This window comes from Branchiostoma lanceolatum, chromosome 9 (assembly GCF_035083965.1).
Source record: "Branchiostoma lanceolatum isolate klBraLanc5 chromosome 9, klBraLanc5.hap2, whole genome shotgun sequence".
Taxonomy (NCBI): Eukaryota; Metazoa; Chordata; class Leptocardii; order Amphioxiformes; family Branchiostomatidae; genus Branchiostoma; species Branchiostoma lanceolatum.
The window spans coordinates 6,210,841-6,229,723 of NC_089730.1; the positions used below are offsets into that span (position 1 = coordinate 6,210,841).

The 18,883-nt window shown below is 43.2% G+C and overlaps 2 protein-coding genes across 2 annotated transcripts in view; one reads left to right on the forward strand and one right to left on the reverse strand.

Moving 5' to 3' along the window:
- Positions 1-10,467, reverse strand: part of LOC136442049 (uncharacterized) — a 31,590-nt gene extending 21,123 nt beyond the window's left edge. Inside the window, exons 1-4 of the mRNA XM_066438650.1 lie at positions 9,733-10,467; positions 2,680-3,645; positions 1,977-2,129; positions 480-654 (exon numbers count right to left, since the gene is read on the reverse strand). Of these exons, the coding sequence (XP_066294747.1) occupies positions 480-654; positions 1,977-2,129; positions 2,680-3,645; positions 9,733-10,446 (2,008 nt within the window). The 5' untranslated portion in view covers positions 10,447-10,467. The remainder of the gene's footprint in view (positions 1-479; positions 655-1,976; positions 2,130-2,679; positions 3,646-9,732) is intronic.
- Positions 10,468-12,355: 1,888 nt separating this feature from the next.
- Positions 12,356-17,208, forward strand: LOC136441207 (serine-rich adhesin for platelets-like). Its single transcript, XM_066437347.1, has 2 exons — positions 12,356-12,462; positions 13,740-17,208. The coding sequence occupies exon 2, from the start codon at positions 13,760-13,762 to the stop codon at positions 16,412-16,414; it is 2,655 nt and encodes an 884-aa protein (XP_066293444.1). The 5' UTR covers positions 12,356-12,462; positions 13,740-13,759; the 3' UTR covers positions 16,415-17,208.
- The last annotated feature ends 1,675 nt before the right edge of the window (positions 17,209-18,883 follow it).

The following is an 18,883-nucleotide window of genomic DNA, read 5'->3' on the forward strand; positions in this document are numbered from 1 at the left end:
ATAAATAATTAATGAGCTAGCCGTAACACGTAACCTGATTGGTTGATAGCTTCCCAGCGTTCTTTGCGCGTTTGCTTCCGATGAGTGGAAGCAAATGGGTTTTAACCCCTCTGATTGGCTGAAGCTGTTTTGGAGGCTCGACCTGCAATAACCATGGATGCCACCCCGTGTTACCAGGGCCTTTTCCGCGAGCGATGTAACGTAGAGCGGAAAGGTCCTGGTGGACGAGGATGCTACCAATCTAATGAAACCATTTACAGAAATATTAATGCATGATTGTATGCTTTCGCTGGAATGTTATCAAGAAATTCTGTATCGATATATTCCATTGATCACTGACCTTGTTCTGTTCTGAAAAATCATCACATGATATGCCAGTGAAAAATATTTCGCAGTCTTAGACAAATTATAGCTTACGTTCTAACATTTCTGAACCGATCAGCATTTCCAAATATCACACCAATGAAATAGTTCCTTACTTTTGGTCATCTTGTGTATGATTGACAGGAGCTGGATGGCGAAAGGTTGAAGGTCACCTTGCTTGCAGCCGTCGTCGAACAGGATGTGGGACTCGTACTTCCGGCGGTCCTCCTTGCTGGGGCTCGTCGCCATGTCCCGGATGGACTTGATCAGCTGACTCATCTCCTCCTCGGACTGCAGCAAATGCGCATGCGCAGTCGTGATGCATTATGGTATAAGGGCAAAGGTTGAGGCAACGAAAGAGACACAAACACAGGCTAGGGCAGTCCCCGTTTTACTAGAGAAGTAAGGCCATGTTGATCTAATTATATGGATGACATCTGCGCGCGCATCAATTTTCGTCCGCCTCCAAAGATAAAGACAATGTTTTTAACTATACAGTAAATCGCACAAAGCAGTTGCAAAATGATTAAATATATGCCGTAAATTATAAAAGATATTGAAAGACGATACTCATGTCGTAGAATGCCAAAATCAGTACCCATGTCAAAAAAGAAGATGTGAAGAAGTGAAAATGAAGAATCTATTATTTGCTATACCATACTGTGTGTCATAAACATTTGTTTCGAACCTTCCTGACCACGTAGATTTCATAATTAAGTCAACTTTTTTTGCTAAACCTTTTTATTCGCACGCTCGCACCAGTTCTGTGGTTTCCAGAGGATGTCATCCATGTAATTGAATCAACATGGCCTAATCAAAGTTTGGTTTGGTTTGGTTTGGTTTATCAACATCTCCATTATTGATACACCATGGCACTGTTCTTCCTGGAGTCCATTTTAAGATAGTACAAATTATAGCAACGGAAAAATTCAACAAATTGTGCGTTTCAATGAACAGAAAACAAACACAAGTTGAGATAAAAGCCAGACAAATAACAAGTCAAGGTCAATTAAGATAAATCAAATGTACAGCAAACTATACAAACAAAATGTACATTCAACATTAACAGAGAATTTATAAAGGAAACGTGAACTCAAATTCGGAGTGGGAGATGTCAGAGGTCGAAGCAAAATGTTGTATGATAGAGTAGAGTAGAGTAGAGTAGAGTAGAGTAGAGTAGAGTAGAGTAGAGTAGAGTAGAGTAGAGTAAAGCAGAGCGGAGCGGAGCGGAGCGGAGCAGAGCAGAGCAGAGCAGAGCAGAGCAGAGCAGAGTAGAGTAGAGTAGAGTAGAGTAGAGTAGAGTAGAGTAGAGTAGAGTAAAGCAGAGCGGAGCGGAGCGGAGCAGAGCAGAGCAGAGCAGAGCAGAGTAGAGCAGAGCAGAGCAGAGTAGAGTAGAGTAGAGTAGAGTAGAGTAAAGCAGAGCGGAGCGGAGCGGAGCGGAGCAGAGCAGAGCAGAGTAGAGCAGAGTAGAGTAGAGTAGATACGTTCGGCCAGGTAGGAAGATCTCTTCCAGTTGAGGCCACTCATCCATTTACTAGACTGTCAATAATAATAATAGTAAATCAAAACACAATTTGTGAAAGTAATTAAATAAGATAATGTAATTAACTCACCTCGCGGAACATGGTGGTACAGATGAAGACGTGTGTGTTCTTAGACGTCTGGTGTTTCTTCTGGAACTCCTGAGGGCTGTTCAACTTCGTCTTCTTGTTCAGAAGAAGATGTTGGTTCAGGAACACCCCGTTGTACCCAGGAACCCAGAACAGCTGAAGAAGGAAAGTGTAGAAAGATCAATCTTTTCAAGCTGTTCGCCGACATGTTTTGAAGAGATATTCTTATAGAAACTAAGTAAGCTGGACAATGTACCAACAAGATGCAAAGTAGAATGACCATTGTCAAACTTATCGAAGAAAACGTGTGATCTATGTCTAGCTGTGATTTATATAGATCTGTTTAATTCTTGATCATTTTGATATAAGAAAAAACTATTCTCCGACTTAAACATTGAACTCGCCGGCAAGGACTTCTTCTTTAGCTGTCTGACCCAATCGACTTTTGGTACGTGTGACGGCACAATATCGTCCGAAGTCGATTTACCCTCATCCCGGTTGAGAGAGGATTGGTACGACAAGATGTAGATGGCCTCATATATTATCATCGACTTTTGACGACATTTGACCCATTGTTGACGACACGCGTACAGAAAGTCACTTGTCCACACCAATTGGGTCAGACAGCTGAGGAAGACTAAGTCAGTGGACAATTTCAGTGAGTTTCAGTTAAGGTGTGCCTTAGACTTATTCTAGACTGACGTACCTTTGCTTCTGGTTCCATAACCTCTTCGGGGCTCAGGCAGATGCACAGCACCATCACAACCTCCGTCAGCATCATTGCCGCTACTACTGACGCCACCACCCACACCTTCTCCAGATCAACATCCTCGCACGACAACCCCGGAACGGACCCACAGAAGGGTGGGACATACGTAGTGAGAACGAACATGACAGAAGACGTCACCGTCGAGAGCGCAAAGGCGAGTTGTAGTTTGCTCTTGCAGGCGACCACCGCCAGCACCGCGACGCCAAACGCACAACAGATGTTGACGAGGAAAGCGAGGAAATAACCCCAGTTTCTGTCAATCCGCCACAGAGGTTGGGACTTCCACGGCCACAAAGTGGTCGGTTCTCCCGGTCCCACAGTCCCGTTAAGCCACGCAATGACGTAGACAGTCGGGAACGTCGCAAGGAGTTTGAAAAGGCCGGTGATGATTCCCATCTTCCAACGCGCCCCAAAGTCGTTCTTGTTTGCTGTTCCATCAGTTAACCCTTCCCCCGGTTCACCGGTATGTCCTCTACTCGTTTCATCGTTGGCTCTTCCGTCAGTTGACTCCCCTCCCCCTTCGATTCCAACTCTGTTCGGTGCCGAAGTGTTCCGAACTGTTTCCAAGCTGATCTCAAACTCCTTGATCTTGGGAATCCACGCGAGAGAAAGTAACGCGAGAGCCAGGTAAAACCAGCCCGACGGTAATGCTGATTGGTGAGGGTATCCACCAAGCCCAACAACGCACATGAGGAGTCCGAAAAACAAAAATAGGACGACCCACGCATCTTTTCGGTTCTCGCCTCCACAACAGAGCTTAAGCTGACAATAGACGTGCACCATTAAGGGGAAAAAATGCACGGAATTCATGACAAAGATGCTTAAAGACGGCGACGCCGATGGAAGAACTTCAAAGACGAACAAGCAAATTCCAAGAACCTCAAAGAAACTCGTTAAGATTCCCTGAAATAAAAGAGGGAATTTGTTCAGAAATACAACATTGAACAAGTTGTATACACGCTATACAATTAACCAATGGCTAATCTTGAAATGAATCGGAGAGAAATACTGTAGAGGAGGTCTTTGCGTTTGGGACTGCATCTGTAAGCAGCGACACCTAGCTTGCAGTTCGAAAAAGAACCAATCAATATTACCCTTAGGAAAGTGACAGACGGTCACCGAAAGGTCCGCCTGAATGAAACACTTGGTTGTGTACTTCGATAGAGGTCTTAAAAATTGATTGTCCTAAAAACATGGCAAGAAAAAAGCTCGCGCGAAAGACATTTTCGGCCAGAATACTACCGACGCCCTCTCAATCAATGCCTGAATTTTTGAGATTGGCTAATCTTGATCATCTAAGCCCCACCCAATGTGACAGCGCAGATTTTCAGGCGGAGAATACCCTCGACTCTCGGGTGACTTTGCGATTCGGCCTCGCCGTCGACGATCAATGACTTCGGCCGAAGGTCGTTTACAATGTGATGGCTCCTGTAAAACTGCTAGGTCTCTTTTCCCATCATCAATACACCCAAAAATCCCCATCAGGCTAGGTACAAAGAAGGGGGAGTTGAGAGCGGTTGAAATCGGTGATACCAATACAGGATTTGACGGGTCCTAAAATATTTTTGGAAGAAATGTAATACCCCTTTTTTCAAACACATGCACTGCATGTATGCAGCACGAAAATGCACCAGCATTTTCTCATGTCTTTTTTCTTTCATACGACATAAATATATAACATTGTACATGTCTTGCACATAGAAGCATGGCGACCAAGTGACGCATTCACTTTCTCAAACTCTTGCTTTGAATTGGGGCATAAAAATGTTGTAAACCGATTAAGATAAAGAGTCCAAGGACCAATGGCAACCTTTCATCCATGTTAAAGGGCCGGTTAAACACGTAGGTTGCGGCATTGGTGAAAGAAAAGGACTAGTTGACCGATTGATTTTGCCGGGCCGACATTGGGTCCAGGGCTAGTTACATACTGAGAGCCTCCACCATAGCAACGTATTCAACTGAAACCTCTTTGTTTACCAAAGACAAAGTCCCATACCTGGTAATATTTTGCAGTCTAAAAAAAGGACTGACGGAGGTAGCTTGTTCAGTCCTAAGTTTGTTCAGTCCTAATTCAATACTCATGTGACTCGATCTTATCTAAATGCCGTAAAGGACTTGTCAAGGTCATGAAGAATAACTAGTAGTAGTTGTAGTAGTATTTATTTAAGTATTCTTTTACCAGTGGCTTGGCAGGGATTTTCAGGGAGGCCATAGGTACACATATATAAACAATATATTGATATTTACAAAACAGAACATATATGTGCGTCAAATTACAAAATCGTATCCATACTCATAGTCCATTTCGTGCCAGGTCGTAAGGATGGGAGGTCAGGGGTCAAACACTTCTTTTGCACATTGTTTTGAATGTTTGCACGGATGAAACGGTTTTAACATCTACCGGCAGTGTATTCCAGTTCTCTGCACCTCTGTGCACAAATGTACGTTTCCCATATTCCAGTTTAACTTTCGCGTCAGTCGCAAAGCGTGATTTGAACTATGTCGTAAGTTTGAAGGTAAACAATTACCGTGACCAACAAAGCCAGTCTCCGCTTATTTATGAGATACCATAAAATGATAGAACCGTTCTGGGCATTTCTTTGTTTTCTTGCTTGACACCATGTTTTCTGTCGTAAAAATGTCGTACTGCGCATGCGTCATAGACCTTATAATTAATCCCATTGCATTCTGGGAGCCGCGGGGCACTATGTGTAGTGCAGGTGGCAAACGCGACGTCGTTACCGTGACAACGCGTATATGGCGCATGCGTACTGTGTCAAGTCCGATCTATGTTGCCATGGTGATGATTTAGTTTGCGCCGTGCGTTACGTGAGCTACGTCTCCCAGCATGCAATGCTCCCAAGTAAAGATCATTGGACGTTAAGTTTTCACAAGGACATTTTGTAACTACTAGGTCACTAAGCCTCGTCCAAAATCTAACACGGGTAGATTTTCAGGCGAAAAATACACTTGACCCTCTTCAGATCTGAGTATAGCCTCCACCTATATATCTGGATCGTAAAATTCGGCAAAAAAAGAGGAATAATTGGCCAGTAGAGTCAGTCCACGGTAAGGTAACGTTATATATTTCCCTTGCGGAGGCCTGAAGTAGTCTCTACCAAACTAACTACGCCGACTATAGGGAAAATATTTGCCCGGGTTTCATTTGCAGGCTCCGGCGAAATAAATAAAAATATGATCTTCTCCATTGACTGACTCTACTGGCTAATCATTCCTTTTTCTGACGAATTCTACGATCCATACGCCCGTAGGAGGGCCTGGTGGAGGCTAGGCCTGTAGTCTGCGCTTGCGAATGAAACCCTCTGGTGGCCAAAACTTCCCTGGCAAATATTCTCCCTAAAGTAGGCGTAGTTAGTCTGGTAGAGACTAAGTAGGGTAGTCTGTGACATCACACCGTTAACCGTATAAACGTGTTGGCTTTGATCCCATTCAGAAGGATTTCAATTCTTAGCTTACAATCCTTTGAAAAGTAAAATAACGGAAAGGAAAGAAACGAGTCAGACAATACCCTTCTAGACAACCTCGGTATGAAATCTGATATTCTTGACCACAAAAATCGTTTCCTGGATGACACGTCAATCAAACAAGGCTAGCTATAGCGCTAGTCAAATACAAACTTTGCCCCTCATGAACCTTAAAGTTTGATCTTGCGATGAACAAAGAAAGAAGCAGCAAAAACAAAATTCCATCAACGATGTCCGTTGTTATAAGGGCTGTACAACTGATGGCACAACAGTAACATAACCACTCGTAGGGTCTCATTCATGAGTTTTTTTTCACCCCATAGGCTGGGATCTGCCCAGCCGCTTTCGCCGATATCACCCGCTTGTCGCCGATATTCTGGTATATATTCGGTATATATACAGTACACACACTCCCTCCGAGGCCTACAGCCTATGTTAAAACACGTATTATAACTTGTAATAGCGGCTGGGCGGATCCCGAATTTATCCGAAAGCCGACGGCGCCCGAAAGGCGCCCGAAGGAGAGTCGGACGTGCACAGCCCGGCTTTGTAAGTGATGCGGTCCTGCGCTTCCGGCTGGAAAATTGCCATTTTGGGGAGGGGGGGGGGTAGCTTAGTGCAGTTTGTAATTGATATATAAAAAGAGATTGTATGTAGTGAAACTGTTGGCAAATTTTTTACATGATCTAGGGTAAAATTTTTCAATATAAAGTGAATAACATTGGTGCATTTTCTATAGCTTCATTACGAACGCGCTCATGTAAAACACGTAATATAACTTGTAAGCCTATGGGGCGAAAAAACTCATGACCCTACGAGTGGTTATGCTACTGTAATGCCATCAGTTGTACAGTCTGATCCCTTATAACAACGGACATCGTTGATGGAATTTTGTTTTTGCTGCTTCTTTCTTTGTTCATCGCAAGATCAAACTTTAAGGTTCATGAGGGGCAAAGTTTGTATTTGACTAGCGCTATAGCTAGCCTTGTTTGATTGACGTGTCATCCAGGAAACGATTTTTGTGGTCAGTACTAATGGATTTCATACCGAGGTTGTCTAAAAGTTGTCTGACTCGTTTCTTTTCTTCCCTTTCTTCTACTTTTCAAAGGATTCTAAGCTAAGAATTCGAATATAAATCCTTCAAAGCCAACACGTTTAATTCTGGTTAAAAATTTCATCATGTTGCGCATGCTCTCTCCTTTTGCCGGGGACGACCACACTACCAACGACCTTGGGCGGAATCTGCTGAAGGTCAGAAGGTCACTGACTACTCTCTACTAGACTAACTACGCCTACCATAGGGAGAATATTTGCCAGGGTAGTTTGGCCACCAGAGGGATTCATTCACAAGCGTAGACTACAGGCCTAGCCTCCACCAGGCCCTCCTACAGGCGTATGGATCGTAGAATTCGTCAGAAAAAGGAATGATTAGCCAGTAGAGTCAGTTAATGGTGAAGGCCACATTTCGCTTGATCCTGCAAATGAAACCCTGGCAAATATTCTCCCTATAGCCGGCGTAGTTAGTCTGGTAGAGACTACTACAGGCTAGGCCTCCGCAGGGGAAGTATATACCTTACCATGGACTAACTCTACTGGCCAATTAGTCCTCTTTTTTTGCCGAAATTTACGATCCATACCCCGTAGATGGAGGCTATACCCAAATCTCCAGAGGGTCGAGTGTATTTTTCGCCTGAAAATCTACCCGTGTCAGATTTTGGACGAAGCTTAGTGACCTAGTACCTGCGAATATCGACCGATATCGGTCGATCGCAGTGATTGATCAAAAATGTAATTTTGATCATGACCTCGCAGACTTGTTGGGTAATCTATTTTTCTCTTGTGTGACGCCGGCTTTATTTGAGCCCCTATCTCACTGGATCCGCGGCAAATTGGCGACCTTGACTCGACGCGACCGAGCGATTTGACAGCACACTCAGCGAATTCCATCGATACAATACTTATCCTTTTACGCTCTGTGTGTTTTCTTGTATTCGTTTTTGTTGGTCACACTTGCATGTTTTGCATGATATTCACGTTATGAAGTCAAGGGTAACGCAAAATTAATCGAATATAGGACTCAGCGAGGCCACCGACTTTGCACGGGTCCAGTGAGATGTAAGGCAACAGTTTTGTTGCTAGGAAAACAAAAATTGTTTATTAAAAATTGCAACAAGACAATACATACTGGAGCGCCAGGCAGACAAGCTGATGTTGCGGAGTGAGCGACAAAAATTGAGCGCATATGTTTGAAAAGGGAGGTTGGAGCCGCTGGAACTTTGTACACATTAATGAAAGAACAGTCGAAAAACAAAATCCGACCTTTACACATAGCTTAAAGCATGCCTAAATTTCCCATTTGTCCACTCGAGCAAAGAATCAGAACATTCAAGCATGATTTAAGGCTTTAAAGATGCTTTTGAGGATTTTCTAAAACATTTCGTCACATTTCCCATTGATTATGATCTTCACAATACCTGATACATAGTAGTCCACTAACACAACTGACACATTCAAGTCTTATGTCATATTTCATATCATATTCATAAAGTTAAAAGAACAAGAAATCGTCATGACTCTTGTAATTATAAGTTTTGAACAAGTACCAGAGCTATCCCTAGAACTTTCGCAGAGTCAAACTCGTTACCATCCCCATTAGATAGCTTTAATTAAAGATACTTTAAGCGCTTACAGCTGTGCTTACAGGTGTGCAAAGGTTAGGTATGACAGGTCATTTTAACAGCGCAATATAACTAGCTGTTACTGCGATGCGTGCCTGCGAAGTTGGCCATGGTGTGTTACGACAAAGGGCGGTTATACCTGCTATATAGATACAGATGTGGGTCTGGACTAAACGCGATAGATTTTTGGCCAAGAAGTGTGCTCACTAACCGCTGAACCAGACTTCCTACTCTTTGAGGTGTATCAGAGGGATTAAGAAATTATAAGATTTTTATCTCAAATAATGAGGAAATATAATATGAAACACAACCAAGTTTCGATAACCATTATTTCACATTGAATGATGCAATACTTTGTACATTCGCGTCCTTATTACTTTGGTCTTACTATGCAGTCGTTGCACTAGTGCTACTATCACAAAGAGATAAAGCACCGAAGCTAGATAAACTTAGCTTGAACGGTTTAAGAGTTACAAAGGACATATCTGATTCTCTATGGATTCTCTAGCCTAAACGCCAGTATTTCAATGGACCCGCGGCACGTTGGCGACCTCGCTGCGAACGGGCGATTTAATTTGACAGTGCGCTCAACGAATTTCATCCATAAAAAACTAACCTTAGTGTGTTTTGTTGTCTTTTTAGCCATAGGTTTTGCATGATATTCCCGTTATAAATTCAACAGTAACACAAATCCAGTTTAGGACGCAGTGAGATAGTGGCTTTAAAAATGCGGGAAGTTGTTTTATTACTTAAAAAGACAACTTTGATTCCCTTTAACAGCCTATTTACTAGTAGTCTACGTGTATATGAGGAAATGCAGTACTCACCAGCAGACAGGCATGCCATCTCGGCCAGGGTGCCCGGCTGGTGAACCCACCCTCCCACAGACACCACAGGAGCACCCCGGCGTAAGGGACCATGATGACTAGTGACAGTGTCGCTACGGTAGTGACGCGGACACAGTCCAAGTCTTCTGGGTCTGTAACATTCCCGGGCCCAACGTCTGTCGTGCGACAAAGCGTGTCGTTCAGGAAGCATCTTTCGACGTTACAAGAATTGGTTGAGTTCAAGCGTAAGGGATACGCCATGACAAGGAGAGACATCTTCGAGGCTAAAATACCACACGACATTGCCAGGAAAAGTACAACTCCAAGGACTATCTTCACAGCCTTCGACAACCTGTTTGAAGATGAAGAAATCTGATCGTTCTCATCTTCTTCCGTGGCGTCTTTAACCTCTCCTTTGATTGCCAGAGTTCTACGTCCTGTTCCGAGGTTATTTCTTAATTTTCTCCCCGCCACTCTTTGCTGTTCGATCCGTGGACTTTCCACTTCGAGTTGAGAATCGCTTGGTCCTGGCTGTCCCTGAATCGGAGGTAGCGACTGCTTTCTTGAACGAATATCTTCCCCCGACGGTTTAGTAAGGCGGCTAGGCTTGTCGTTTGGGACATCAGTCGCAGGCAGCTGCCCAGGAAGTATCGTTGTGTTCCGAAGGGGTAAACTTGCGCCCCCAAGTGTCGACATTTCGAGCGAGTCTTCCATGTTCACTTACCCTAATTCCACAACGCCTAACGGTCAAGTCAACTTGAAATATACTCAGAAATGTGAATTTTACAGAAATGAAACTAGTAGGTACCGAAAGTCAAAATGTGCCAAACTTTTACAAGAAGCATTCCAACCATTGAGTGAGTCCCGTCTGCAAATAGCAAATCTTTAAACGACCAGGCAAAGTAGTTGCGAAATATCTATATATAGCGCCGCAGACATAGTTAATCATCAACTATAGTATGTATTCTGACGTTCAAAGAGTTTCGTCAGCAATGTGTTTAAATGTACAATACTGTGCAAATAGGAAGACAAAAATGTTGGCATGTCACACAATGTGCTCGTGCGCACTTGGTTGTGTATACACATTTCATTCACATAACGTCAAGGGAGTCGTGAAAACTAGTAGCCGGCTTGTTTGTAAAATTCCTTCGTAGTGAGGGTCTATTGCTGTTGTGAAAAGCGCAATGGTTTGAGTTTTTTTTCTACACAGGGGAACCAGAATTTACCTCACATGTGTTCGTCTTTATTTACCAGCCTTGTTTGCTTCTTTTTTTTTTTTTGTTGAGTAGAAGTTATTGGCGGTGGAGTTCGAATTTCCTTCCGTCGTTGTCACTCGTCCGACTTGACTTAAGGCTACCCGGAAACTGTTGACTAAATTAAATTATCCGGAACACGGGACGTTATTCAAATCGTGGCGCGTTTCCCGAGTATTTGTTGAAAAGAGCAGCTTGTGATTTTTGGCCATTTTTCTTGTAAAATCACCATGAACAGATACACAATTTGAAGAACATGTAATATCAAACTAGCCTCTATCAGGCTCCATAGGCCGCTGGAAAGAGTACAAATTGGCCAAAAAGACAGAAAAACATGCAAGAGGAGTTAGTCTGCTCTAGGCTTCTAGGGGTATGGCAGATTTGACCCTCTCTCCGTAGCCGACTCCCTTAGCATACTATTCACTCTATTTTGCCAATTTCTACTATTTTCCCAGCCATCCGCGGGGCCTGGTAGAGGCTAGTATCAAACCTGCACACTTTATAATTATGCCTTGTGATAGTCAGATCCCCGTACAACCCCAATCCTTTGTAAACTTAAGTCTGTGTCATTTCTACAAACAAACAAACAAACAAACAAACAAACAAACAAACAAACAAACAAACAAACAAACAAACAAACAAACTAGAGGGCCCAAACCCACACCACGTCTTCATTACACCACAAGCTACCTGCCACCAAAAAAATCAAGACCATATCATTGTAATCCATCAGAGGTTCTGGTTATGCTGACTACAGTAGTCCGGAAACACAAACAGACAAACAGACACACCCAAAACAACATCTCCATATTTCATGGAGATAACAAACAAACAAGACCAAGGAAGCAACTACATCCATCTAAGCAATTACATGGTTGAGTCTTAATCACATCCTCGTCCACCAGGACCTTTCCGCTCTACGTTACATCGCTCGCGGAAAAGGCCCTGGTAACACGGGGTGGCATCCATGGTTATTGCAGGTCGAGCCTCCAAAACAGCTTCAGCCAATCAGAGGGGTTAAAACCCATTTGCTTCCACTCATCGGAAGCAAACGCGCAAAGAACGCTGGGAAGCTATCAACCAATCAGGTTACGTGTTACGGCTAGCTCATTAATTATTCATGAGCTACAACTGCCGTTTGTGCCAAATAAGGGCTAGCTCATTAACTATTCATGAGGTACAACTGCCGTTTGTGCCAAATAAGGGTTAGCTCATTAATTATTCATGAGCAAGTCTCGTCGACCTGCAATAACCATGGATGCCACCCCGTGTTACCAGGGCCTTTTCCGCGAGCGATGTAACGTAGAGCGGAAAGGTCCTGGTGGACGAGGATGCTTAATCAAGACAGCTTAGTATCCGTGGACACCCCTCTGCAATGAGTGGTATGTTCCGCATTCGGGTCAAAGTGCAAAAAAACATGGCGTACGCGGAAATTGGCGTTCAATAAAATTGGTCTGTTTGGGCGCTTCAGACGCAGGTTTGTAAACATTTGATTGTTTCTCGGTGATAAGATCGGGCTTGTGCTTCCTCTTGGCCAGGCTAGTGGCTTTTGTTGCGAAAATACGCATGGAAAATTACGCTATTATGACCGAGTCAGGCTGTTCGGTTCCTTGATTTTACATTTTCCTTTTATGAGATTGTTACGTCGTCTACGTATACGTACCAAAACCTACCCAGCGTTTACATGCAACATAAAACTACAAAGGAATGGCAGATTTGATTGATTGATTGATTGATTGATTGTATTTTTTGAATATGGTTGGGGGGTTCGTGAAATTCCTGCGGTTCAGTGATCTGTTTACGGCATTTGTAAATATCCATTGTCTGCTATAAGTATAAGCCCATTCACGGTTGCGACTACGCATGTGCAGTGTCAAAGGTGAAGGTCTCTGGCTTGTAAACAGTGCTTGTCTCGACATTATCTAGATTTGCATAACCGCGTCCAGACGAGTTTTGTTTACGTCTCAGGGGCCTTTACTTTTAACACTGCACATGCGTAGTCGGAACCGCGAATGGGCTGATAGATTGACAATGTGTTTTGTTGGTGGCATTCTTTAATAAGACACAAAATTATGAAGCTCCAAAATCGCTGTAACATTATGACTGAATATTAGTCTCTACTTAATTCCTGCTTGTTGTGAGAGCACGGATGTCTCTTTATATATTTATACAATCATTTGGTAGAGTCTAGCTAGTTACATATGAGCGGCTATATAATGCTAAATATGGTATATACGCGGTCAAGTAGTTATCCTGTTTGTATGGCGTAGTGTCTAGACAAATAACACTCGTTATTAAATGAATGAATGCACAGATACCACAGTATGCAGTAGAAATGCCGTCGTGTCGTTACGTGTAGGTTAACGGAGAATATCGTATACAAATACTTTTATACGTGTATCACAAGTGTGTTTGGGGCTGTAGAGGGACAAAAATATTTTCGTAACAAGCTACAATCTCCTAGTAACAGATATGGTTAAACGTTAGCGCTAAGTTAGACATTCATGTCGACTTTGTTTGTTTACTGCTTGGTTGTTATAACGTGTACAAAGAGTAAATAAGGGGCCAGACACAACAACAGCAACAACAAACGATTAAATACCTAAACATGCGATATGCTCATAAATAAGACTATACTATCTTACAATATTAGAATAAGCAATTGTCTTTGTCAACAATGTTTGTGTCACCATTTAATACAATAGACCATATGTCGTATCAGCGGTGACCGTGTGTTTTTGTTTACTTTTTCAGTTGGCTTATATCATTGAACAATGGACGGACATCACGGTGGCACCTTGTTAAAGACTCCCCAACTACCAGGCATCCTACAACAACAACTGAACCAACAGAGAAACGCAGGACGATTCTGCGATGTCAAGCTGAAGTTACCGGGATTTGAACTGAACGCACACTATTGTGTCTTGGCCGCCCTATCCCCGTCTATTTCTGCTCAAGGTCAGAGTTCAAGCTCGGCAGAGCTTTGCCTGCCTCCGCTTCTTACACCGAGAGGAGTGGAGCCTCTGCTGGAGTGGATGTATACGTCAGAGCTCACTCTCTCGCAGGAGAATCTGCTGGACGTATCCTTTGCTGCCGGGTACTTCCAGGTGGAAGCCGTGGCTAAACTTTGCCAAACTTTCCAGCAGAATCTGCATCATGGCGTCGGCACCAGCCATGCCGATACTGGGATACAGGGGGAGTACGCGCGCTCATCGGAAGAGCAGCAGAGTCAGGATCATGCTGTTGGCGAAGACAGAAATGTTGTAGAGACAGCTAAAAGCAGTGAGAGCCAAACAGATGTACAGACGTTGGCCGTCGTAAGAGTGAAAACTGAACCGGTCTCACCCGACCCGTGGGGGAGCGTAGCAGGCAACATTCAGTTAAGTTCTGCACGGGACCACGACAGCAATAGTGGGTCAATGACCTCGCCTCATCTGCCTTCGAACGCCAGCCCAAGTGTTGCTCTAACCGACAGCTCAACACCGCTACGATGTGACACACCAGCTACACCAGCGTACCTATCATCAGCTGCTGATTCTATTGGTCATTTAGCTCACCATAGCGGCGATCTGGGTCTGCCCGAAAGCGGAGATACAGAGATCTCCTCCCCCACTACTGGGCCTCGGAACGACGCTGGCTACATGTACGCTGACAATCCGGCCTGGAAAGACCAGGATGTCAATCTAGTCAGCTCAACGGGTGAATGTGCCGCCCTGTCGGTGTCTCCACATGGCGACACCAGTGATAACGAAACCCCGTCTTTGACCACATTCGATAACATCAGCGCTGCGGCAAACCCTTCACCACCCTCCGACAGTAGCCATCAGATTAAGATTGTCGCTGTGGTTGGATCGTGTCGCAAGTTATTTTACGGGAAAGACTTTTCCGTTCAAACCGACCAATCAGGACTTTCAGTTCAAAATGGCCAATCGGGACTTTCGGTTCAAACTGACCAATCAGGACTTGTTGACACAACGTGTTACGGAACTCCAAGTGGGTCCTCAGAGAGTGCAATCGAAGCAATGGAGGTCACCGAAGATGTTCCCAATACTACGTTTCAAACGCCGAGCAGCGCCACTAGCGCAGAGGATCTGCAGCAGTTGCCTTCAAAGAATATCGACGAAGAAGAAAACGAAGCCCAGGTGATATATTTGATCGCCGAGGAAGAAAAGAACAACGAGGGCGAACAAAACCAAGCATCCCCGCTCAAACAAGGTCGTCAAAACGTAGGGGTTGCTAAACTTGGAAGGATCCAAGCTACAAGCACCACAAATACTGACACATCGAAAGACAGCAATGGCCGAGATTTAAATGGAGGAGACAGTCTCAGTGGGGGGCCCGGAGGCCAGCCCGGCGTTTCGCCTAGCTCTAGATCTGGTGGCTTCACCATCGAAAATAGAGAACAAAATGAGCAACAGCAGCAAAGAGACTACTTTGAGGAGGACAAGAGAGCTTCATCAGAAAATGTCGACACGGAACCGCCGTCACCAAAAGCTGAAACTGTCTTGGCGAAAAGTGCTACTTCAGATCCCCATGGATGTACCGTCGGCATCGAAGACGCACCCATCCACGACGTTGCAGCATCTCAGACGACTTCTCTACAAGGAGAAACGGAAGAATCTTCAGGCATTGAAGTCACTTTCGCTAAGGAAGGAGACAAAGAAGTCGCTTCTTCGGTGTTTAAGAGAACCGGCATTGTGTATAAGACTAACCCGAATATGTTTCAACGTGAGACGGTATCAGATGAACCCGATGATAGAGAATCAAGTCCACGGCTTATAGATCTGGCAAGTACAGACACCGCTGATACGGAAGATGAAGTTGGGCCTGAAGCCAAAAACAAGCAGCGCGACAAAAAGAAGAGGAAGTCTGACAAAAAGAAGAGGAAGGCTGACGACAAGCACGCGTCCTCTTCAGAAACAGCGTCTCCGAGCAAAAAGAAACAACGCGATGTGGCAACTCGTACTTCAGAACTTTCTGAGGACACAAATTCTTCACCGCCACCAAACTCGTCTAAGAAGCGCAGCCGAAGGCGCTCAGAAGACAAGCAAAAGGGTTCCACTTCAAAGAAGAGTAGTGCTGTCGCTAAGATGCGTTCATCGTCGACTGACAGCTCGCTCCAAGGATGCAGTAGCAGCAACAGGAAGATATCTAATTCCCGATCTGAAGACATTGCAAATATTCGGCGTCAACTTTGCCATCAGCCTGTCTCTCCCCCGGAAAAACTCCTCAATTGCTACTTCTGTGACGAGCAGTTCAGCAGCGAGGACCTTCGAGTGCAGCACCTGCAGGTGAAACATCCTGGCGATATCCCCTACAGATGTGGCTTCTGCTCTAAAGGGTTCCTGCACCAGCGAGAGCTATCGTTCCACATAACCACTCACAAAGGCACGTCTTACGCTTTGCGGGCGGCTATCCCTAGGCCTTAAATTCATTGTGTTTAAGTTTAGATTGATCACTATGATAACATTATTCATACAGTTATATTTGTTTGACCACATTAATATTAGCCTTGTGCTTAAGTTTAAATCAAATTCATCACTATGATAACATTATTCATAGTTATATTTGTTTTACCACACTAATGTTAGCCTTGCTTCTAAGGTGTTTAGAGCAGTAGTTTTATAACATATGTTTTTACGTTTACGAGTTAATCTTTGCTATTATCCATTGTAGTTTTTGGCAACGCTCTCAGGGAGTGAGCCCATTTGTATACTATTGTTGTTTTTATTCAACTATTCTTTATTAATTAAAAACTTGATAAACTGGAATTCCATTCAGCGTAGAAAAAATACTCAAGACCACTGTCACTTAGATTAAAGACAGCCAATAATTAAAAATAGTGAGTATAGAATTGTTTTTGACGACGTTGGATCATATTTTTTATGGTTATGGTTATGGTTGTCAGTAACGTGTCACTGTATATAATGTGCACTGTTATTAATATCGATTCTCCTTATTCCATATTCAACAACTCTAGCTCACTGCCAGGTATTATAAAACAACTTATAATGAACGTTACATTGCTTAGAGATATCCGTTATGTTGTAGTTCACATATTTTGTTGTTTTCGTTGTTTGAAGTTCTTATGTAAAACTCAAGTTGTCCGAAAAAAAAGTCGTAGGAAAAATATATATCAGATCTTTAGATTTCTCAATATTGACATTCCGACTTTGTCTTTGTAAAACAAAACTGTCAAAATAAACATTTCAACGTTCTTTTACTCTTTGTGCATATGGATGTTTATTGAAACTGAACGTACATTTAGATATGATTGTACATTTGTAGGTCACTTAATATGCATGAATAAAACGAACACACGTTTAAGTCAAGGCATTGCAAAAAATGTTAGCTACCAGCTGATACAATTGAATCCCTTGAGTGTTGTTCTTTTCATAATAATAACATTTAAAAGAGAAAAGGGTCCAATATTTGCAAGAAACGAACTTAACGGGCTGGTCAACCCACTGCTCAGAGGCATGGGTCATCAGGACGTAAATATTGACCTTTAACCTTTCGTGACCGGAAAAGGTCTAGGCGACGCTGCGCGCTGTCACTCACAACTTACAGACAAACGAGCACGGTTTCTACACCATTTTGGCGGTTTAAAGCACAGGTAAGCCACCACTAGATACACCAGTAATATATCTATTATTTTGTGTACAGTTGAAAATGCTAAGATCACCCGTAGGCTTCAGCTTGGCTTTTGAAACAGCCATCTTTGTTATGGTGAGGAATTTCATGGCGACGCCTCAGGGTGGTATGCCGTTTGCAGGAGACTGCTGAATAATAATGAAGCGTAGCTTAGATTTAGACTTCCAAACAGGCGATTTTTCACATCTTTAAACTTCTGTGTTTGTGTATTACAGTTAGCCCATGATTGTGTAGTGTTCCTAGGGTGCCCAGTCATAGTCTGTTTTCCTAGTCTGACACGTTTTTGGCAATGCCTCTGGGGTGGAGACTTGATACCTTGATACTGCTTCCAGGATAGAAGGCCTTATTTAGAATTGTTCAGTGTATACTAAAACAACAGTAGCTAATTGAACTATTGGCATAAAACCTTGACTTGAATTAACCTTCTTTTTAAAGACTACTTCAAGACATCCTAAATTGTCTTAACCTCATTAACATATCTATTCAGAGTTTTGGGTATAAAACCTGGTGTTCCCAGTCCTATCGTTAGTCACTGACGAAAGACAGTGGATACTGTCTGAAACGTCTGACTGTTTCAAAGTCTTATCCAGTTGCTTGAGTAATTATTTTTTGTTGTTCAGTGTATACTACGCACGTATGCATATTCTAAACATCTATTTGCCTTTGAACTCACAATAAAAGCTTTGTGGGTCCCCAAATTACACTTTAATCAATATTGGTTTAGTGCATGGCTTTCAAGAATGCACCCAGCCTTTCAATCAGATTTAGTTCCTTTCTTTCAACTCAAATCTATACAGCATGTTAAGATAAGTTTATTTCTAAGCGGATTTTTATTGGCATGGTACAGATACCAGTATAAGACAGCCACAGCCCCTGATGAGATTAAACAACAATTATTGTTCATGATTATTATTATATATGATTTCACATTATCTGTACATGATCGGTTCTTGCTGGATGGTTCCCTTGTTGTATTTGTTGTTTTGAAAAACCAATAAAAAATGTTAAAAACATTTACCATTATCAACATGCTTTTTCCTTTCCTGTGCAGAAAAGTACTACTAGTATTCAGCCATGGATGTAACGCCTATGGAAGAGGCTATGATGCAGCAGTTTTCTGCAAATGCGCAGGCTTTGCAATTGCAAACAACTCTGAACAGTTCTTCCTCAAGTCCAATTGACCTTCAAACAGACACAGTTAAGGACAAAATCGAGGCAAGCGACTCAAGTACTGACGTCGAGCT